At 37.7% G+C, this 7283-nt stretch overlaps 1 protein-coding gene across 1 annotated transcript in view; it reads left to right on the forward strand.

The window, feature by feature from the left end:
* Positions 1–5967, forward strand: part of LOC132095415 (uncharacterized) — a 74812-nt gene extending 68845 nt beyond the window's left edge. The window contains exon 3 of the mRNA XM_059500385.1: positions 5772–5967. Coding sequence (XP_059356368.1) covers positions 5772–5967 — 196 coding nt within the window. The remainder of the gene's footprint in view (positions 1–5771) is intronic.
* Positions 5968–7283: the final 1316 nt, after the last annotated feature.

Below are 7283 nucleotides of genomic sequence, written 5' to 3' on the forward strand. Positions count from 1 at the left end.
TTCTTCTGGTATGTTAACAGAAGAAACATGGTGTGAAACAAGCTGTGAAAATAAACAATCTAGTATTAAGGAAAAGAGGGATTGTTTGGATGGAAAACTACAGCAAATCTTTCAATTTGTTGTAAAGACAACAAAGGAGGAAGGGAAATTTGTCCTATTAAATCTTGTTTTGTTCAGCATACTGGGCCTCCTCTGGCCTTGTTCCTTCACTTGGAAGCATAAATGGACATATCTTATTGATTTTCTTTCAAACCGGATTGCAGTGATTCTTGTAAATATGGCAGACTAATTCAGCTGGTGATGTCCTCCGGGAGAGCATGTGTAGGGGGTGCTGTTGAAAATGCAGGCGTTATAGGGTCCGCGAGCGCTCCTGCAGCATGACTGTGGGCCTCATTACACCAAACAGGGGCCTAATTGCTTTTCCCTTCTGTCCAATCTCACTCTCCTTTCCTTCACAGCCAAATTAAATGGAAAGTTTTTTAATTATTTATCAATACCATGTCTGCCGGTGGATCAATCAGTGTGAATGGTTATCAAATATAATGGGTTCAAGCGGGCTGATGGAACGCTGTGAAACATTGATGGCAGTCTGAAGCATTTCTATGTGTTCCTAAAGAAACCCAATTATTTTTCTTTGGCAGGGGAGAGTGACAGTAGCTTTGTTAATTTGGCCATGGAAGATGGAGGATGGGATAGTGCCCCAAGGGGGGGCAGTTGACCTACTGAAGTGTGGCTGACTTCAAGGTCTTGTCATTCATTGCCATGACTCGACCCCCTATATAGCCAGCACGCTGTACATTCAATGAAGATCAAAGACAATCTTTTCATAACACTTATTCTTATTATAATTGTCAAGATTAACCAATGTTATATTACAGCACAGAGCCTCATTTGCAGAAACTTTGCTCATGCTACATTCTATCAGTCCATGCAAGGTAGTGTGCTGTCCGGAATTAGCCTGCAACTCAGCAATGCAATCTTATTTCATACAACACATATTCAATCACAGAAGAATTCAGTGTTTCAGATGTCGTAAACAAGAAAAGAGATTGTTTGGGTATTTCAAATAAATTAAGTCCACAAGATGAATTTCTTTTCCCTAACATTTAGATATTAATGAAATTCACATAGGTGCTGCCTTAACATATTCATTCATCCAAGACCAGTAAGTAAACAATCAAATATTGAATTCAGAAGACAAGCTAACATAAAAGGAAATATATGAGATTTCACTTCATTTTTTTTTCTACTTGAGTTCTGCTGGAATTGGATTATGGAGCTTGGGCGGTGGGGAAGGGGGATTTGTATGGGGAATTGAGCACCACAAAATAAATTCTCACCTATTCATATTTAAATCAGGCCTAGGTGTTGCAGATAATCCATTTTAAGACAGTATGAACTAAAAATAAAGGTCCAGGACCCATACATCTAAAATAAACACATTATCGTATCCTCCACAAAGACCGAGAAAGAGAATGCCCATCCCAGCACCATTCCAGGTTGTATTTAAGTAATCCCCCCGCCCCACACCCAAAATTTTTAAATGCCGAACGTAGTTGATTATTTTTCAAAAGGCATAAACACTCCCATCCATGTTCATTAGGAATTTGAAGCGGTTTCTCCACTTTACATGTCGTATGGATTCTCAGCCAGAGCGCCTTCCAGCAGCAACGCTGTTTAACTGGATCAAGTAAACCTGATTTTATTTTGACTTCTCCTTCCCATTTAAATGCCATTCCCTATCAGTCCCACGTCCCGTGATGGTTGCGCTTACATGTCGGTTACTGATTCATTAATCCCCTGGAATGGCTTTTTGGGTGAACACAGAGACTTAAGCTTTGAAGAGGGACAAGGTTTAGTGTGAAGATGAGCTGTGGGTGGTAGTGGTGTGGTGTGGTGGTGACAGTGCCAGCCTCTAATGTGAGAAGAGAAATATAAGAAAGTGTGTGTAGGAATTTGTGGGTATGGATTCAACCCTCTTGTGAACTAAAAGTTGGATTACATCATTGTGCCGGTTTTTGGTGTTTGTGTGTAGGGGGTATAAGTGCTTGTCCTGGTTATAAGTGTTTGGACATATTTATGCATCTCTTAGATGCATGCCTTCTCCATAAACATAACATAACCACTCAACAGAAATGTTGAGAAAATTGATCGTAGTTATCTCCAGAACAATACTTACTTCTTGGTCTCTTGCTCTCAAGTACTTGTTCTTTTTTTTTGCAGACACACTGTAACTACTGTTATCTGACGGTATGTCTAGAAAGAATTGCTCTGTAAACACTTGAGGATTTAGAGCACATTCTTCATCTACAGACCTTTAAGCCATCATATTCTCTCTCTTAACAATACATGTCCCCTGTAGTTGTATATTGAGGTGGACAAAATTACAAAAACACTAGTGTTTAGACTGACTGAATGTCACAAATTTTAAATGATTCGAGCATATAAGTTTTTTGCAGGTTTGCATTTTAATATTTACTAGGGCTGCAACAAACTTTTATTTGATTCAGCTTTTGCAATTAGTTAAAATATTGAGTTACATATTATATATACATATTATTGAGTTATACAATGTATAAAATAAGTTAATCACTTCAGCTTTTGAAAATAATATTAATATTATGTAATTACAATTATTATACTAATATTTTTAATGATGCAAATTAATACAGTACATTTGACACACAAAAAATTATGACAGACAAGACACATTCTCATTTACCATTTAATCAGCTTAATGAAAAAGAGTGACACAGCCTAACATCTCCTTTTGTAAGTCATATAGATATGCAACAAAGTACCATAAAGGAAAGTGATACAATGTTTTATGTTTGGATAAAATATTAAAAAAATACCTTATATGGTTACAATATTCAAAACAGTCCTGAGCTATATCAAGTTTTCAATTCTGTAAAACAACAACAACAAAAACAACAAAAACTTCAATGTAATACATTTTGGGGTTGGTTTGAACTCATAAAAAGATTCTAGAATTAGCTAGCTCTGAATGAGTATGCTCTATGAGAATATGAGAATAGAATGAGCTGTAATTCTAACCGAAAGCGACACTGACGCTATTTTTTGTGTTAAATACTGTAAAGCTGCTTGATTTAAGGCAATCTATTGTATAAAGCGCTATATAAACAAACATTTACTAGAGTAACAAAGAGTAACTTTTGCAAACATCCACATTGCTATAATCAGATGCTTTCCTAACTTCTGCTTTCTTACCACTGACATTTTTGTAGTTTTATTTCATTCAGCTGTAACTCTAAATAAAAAAGGTGCTAAATAAAAGTGGTTCATTGGCTTGTAATCTTTGGGGGACCACTTTTAGCGCTTTATAGCACCTATCTTTAAAGGTGCTATAAAGCGCCTTCATCAAATGGTACTATGTAGAACCATAAGAGGAACCCCATTTTCCTCCTCAGATTTTAGATTTGTTAAGAACTCCACTCTCATATTCTTGCTATGAATGGGAATTTACTACAATGGCAAAAGTATAGAATCACTTTTATGCATTTTCTGAGGTCTCTTGTGGGGCCCTTGGTATATATTTCCTTATAGAGGGTTTTGGGGGCAAAAAGATTGAGAACCACATTGTCTTTTTAATCCTTTCTTCAACTAAACTACAAGACTAAAAGTGAGAGATAGAGAATCTTTAAAGAACTATGGTGCTATCTAACACCTTAACTACCCCAATGAACCACTGAAGGACAGGTTCTTTATATGGTAGTGTTGCTGTATGTCTTATTTTTCCCATAAGACCAGGCGTGGCCATTTGTAAATTTTATGGGTCTGGCTTCAAGTGTCATTTGCTTCCAGCTATGTTTAGCTGTACAAAACAGCTCATTTTGATTGCAAACTGGTGTGTCTTACCTAGGGATTACTAATTTCACGATGTCCTGACAATTAGTATTATCGTTTAAAATGTAATTATCATGATGTTCCCGTGGCTCAGTGGTAGAGCATTGCATTAGCAGTGCAAAATGTTGTGGGTTCGATTCGCAGGAAACACACATACAGGATCATTGGAAGCCTGCTGGTGTGACCCAGCGCTTAAAGAGAACCGGTGTCCTGACATTTTATCCTACCCATCAGATTTTCCTACCCAAGTTTACTGTGCATGCGCACATCAATACTGCGTCCTTTTTCTCATGCTAAACAACAATATTTAATCTATCTGCATTACTGTAAAGGTAGGTTTAGAGTTGAGGTAGGAGTAGACCAGTGGCGGCTCTAGACAAATTTTTACTAGGGGGGCCAAGGAGGGGCCAGTGTTTAACCAGAGGGGCACATTAAAAATGGCAACATATTTTATTTAAATGTAATGCAAATAAATACAAAAAGTAATTCTTGAAAAAATCTACACAGTAATTTTACACAATCTAAACATGTTAATAAAAACAAATTACTATTAGTACTCTTATAAAATTCAATCAGGCAATCATACATTTCACAATTTAATATTTATATATGAATGTCAAGAATTCAGAAGTGTATATATTTATAATGCTTACACTACACTACACATAAATAATATACAATTAAATTATGCTTATTTTAAATGTATTGTGCAGGCTAAAAATATGATAAGCTTTTAATAATCTTTCAGTGCGCAAAACCATGATAATATGAAATCTTCAAAACTGAGCTCACAAAGTGATTTTAAAAGTCTACGGCTTTTAAAACATGTGTGTGATCTAACAGGCACAAGCGAGTCTTTTAAAAACAGCAACAAACATAAAATACAAATACACAAAATAAAGTAATTTTATACAAATCCACAGCCTTTTTATCTACAGATCAAGCATTATAATGTGAGTATATAATATTGGAGAAAGTTTTACCATGCATCCTGCTGTAAATGCACGAGGTGCGCGCTATTTGAATTCTGAATGGAGAATGATTGACAGCCGCAGAGGAGGGAAAACAAGGTTTCCGTAAACTTTAATTTAATGATGTAAATAGTCTTCTGTCCATAACATTAAGCTATGGAATTGCTTCAGATGACTTTGAGAAATTATAATCAGACCCAAGTCACCCAAACTGATGTGTGGGAGGCGCCGAAAAGCGCGATGTTTGCATCCCTGAACATGATTAAGTTCCTAAGTGTTTGGGTGCTCTGCACTAATTTACCCGTGTAGAACGTTGCGTCACATTAGTTCCGCTTTTGGCGCTCGCGTGTAAAATCCATAGACAGTAAAAGAAAATCATATTACTTTTTTTTTTTCAGCACGGGGATGGCCACAGTGGTGGCCAGGGACATGTCTACAGAGGCACGGGCCTCCCTAGGCCTCCGTGTAGAACCACCACTGGTGTAGACTTTAATAAAAACACAATCTAATTGGTAAAAAAATTTTTTTAAATTATTGTTGGTTTCCTATAGCTGTATCCCTTCTAGCTACAACCGCCAATATGACACATAATTACTGTATTTCCATTACTGTAAGGGTATTTTTAGGGTTGTGGTGGGTGTAGATGTTAATAAACCATAACTTTGCAGTAGCATCTTTTGTTGTCGAATTGTACTACCCACTGTTTTAATGGGAGTTAGCAAAATCTGACAGAATGGTGGTGTCGAGCAAGGTGAGTTCGGGGCCTTGCAAACTTTGCTCGAAATATTGGCTGCCCTGTTGGAGTGGATTTAGGAGTGAGGTTTGGCTGATTGCTGGGAGATGAATAACTTAGATTGTGAGGACAGTGCGTCGGAATTCATCAGTTTGCCTCAAGCTTAAATACAGTCCACTTTCCGATTGGAGGAATTTTAGGCACAGCCGAAAGATAAGAGGATGCCAGGGAAAAATTGGAAGTGACGCTCGTAGAGGCGAGGTTAAGCCTTGGCGTCATGGAGAGCGTGTGGCTGATCGAGCAGAGAGCAGCGGCCGTGATGAAGCCTGGAGCTCTGTGGCGGTGTCTGGTGGAGAAGGAGCGATCCTGGGGCTGGCAGATTGGCTGGAGAAATAAAAAATATTCAGTATAGATCTCGTCGTCTAGATGGGAGAAGCTGAGTCTGAGATATAATGCCAAAAGAAACAAATCGAGTGCTGATAAACCATCAACGGATAGAGGTAAGTCAGCTGTATTTATACCATGGTGTTGATTAACTTGAGTTCGCTCAACCTGTGCTAACTAGGCTAAGTATCGGATGTGCTCCTTCTGAATGTTGTTAATAAAACATAGTTTTGTCGTAAACTCTCAAGAATTCATACCAGAAAAATTATACATCAAGGTCCACCCCTAAACCTGACCCTTAGTTGGGTGTATGCAGATTATTCAAAAACATACTGTACAAATGAGATCATATGAATTTGCCATGAGAGTGTGTTGAACAGGCTGATCCTGGCACATTGTGGGACCTCCCTACCCCCACCAGGAGCAGAAGTCATGGTACAATAATATTGCCAGAGACACATTTTATAGTTTAGAGTTTGATCTTTTGTAGTTGTTGTAGTTTTTATGTACATCTCTGCTTTTATAGCTACAGTATACAATTAATGTTGATAATATTGCTTAAATTGTTCTTGAATTTGATAATACAAATTTTTAGTGGCTTGGGAAACCTTGGCAAACAGTTTGAGACCTTGTTGGAAAAGGGAAAAGGATTTGTTGATGGTCCCACCCTGTCACTTCACCTCATCCCATCTCACAGTTTAAAGAGCACAATATTTACAAAAAGAGACTATGTGTGTCAAGAGTATAAAGAAGGATAAGGTGAAAACAGTTACTTTCGTTGTAATGGCTGACCTTTCTCCAAAGCAGCACCCATGCATTTTTAGGCACGGGAATAAATAGCTGAGCTACATAACAATTAAGGTAACCTTTCTGTTTGAATAAGAGGCCATTTCTCAGCACGCTGAAATTACATGAATGATGAATTATTGTGTATAATTTGTGTTGGAGAGCAGAGATATGAAGAAAGGGATGAGAAAATAAGGAGGGTACAGAGTAAAAACAGAATGAGAGGGAAATGCCTGCTTTTTCTATGAATCCCTATTATAAGGCCTACATTTTGAGAAACAAAACTAAGGTAGACGTACATGAGCTCCTGTGCTGCTTTTTTGAGGTCTCAGTGGGATTCATTAATGCACGTCCCAGCAGCAGTCTCACTTGCGCCGTACATTCGGCTGGGTTAGCGCTCATCCCCAAATTACATTTAATTGGACAATTACTCAAACTCAGAAAACCTCCCCACAAGAAGCCAACAAGGCTGCTAATAAACACCTTGTCTTCTCAATAAAAACAAGGAAGTCATTTACCTGACCCAAGAGGCACAATTTTTA

This window comes from Carassius carassius, chromosome 2 (genome assembly GCF_963082965.1).
Source record: "Carassius carassius chromosome 2, fCarCar2.1, whole genome shotgun sequence".
NCBI lineage: Eukaryota > Metazoa > Chordata > Actinopteri > Cypriniformes > Cyprinidae > Carassius > Carassius carassius.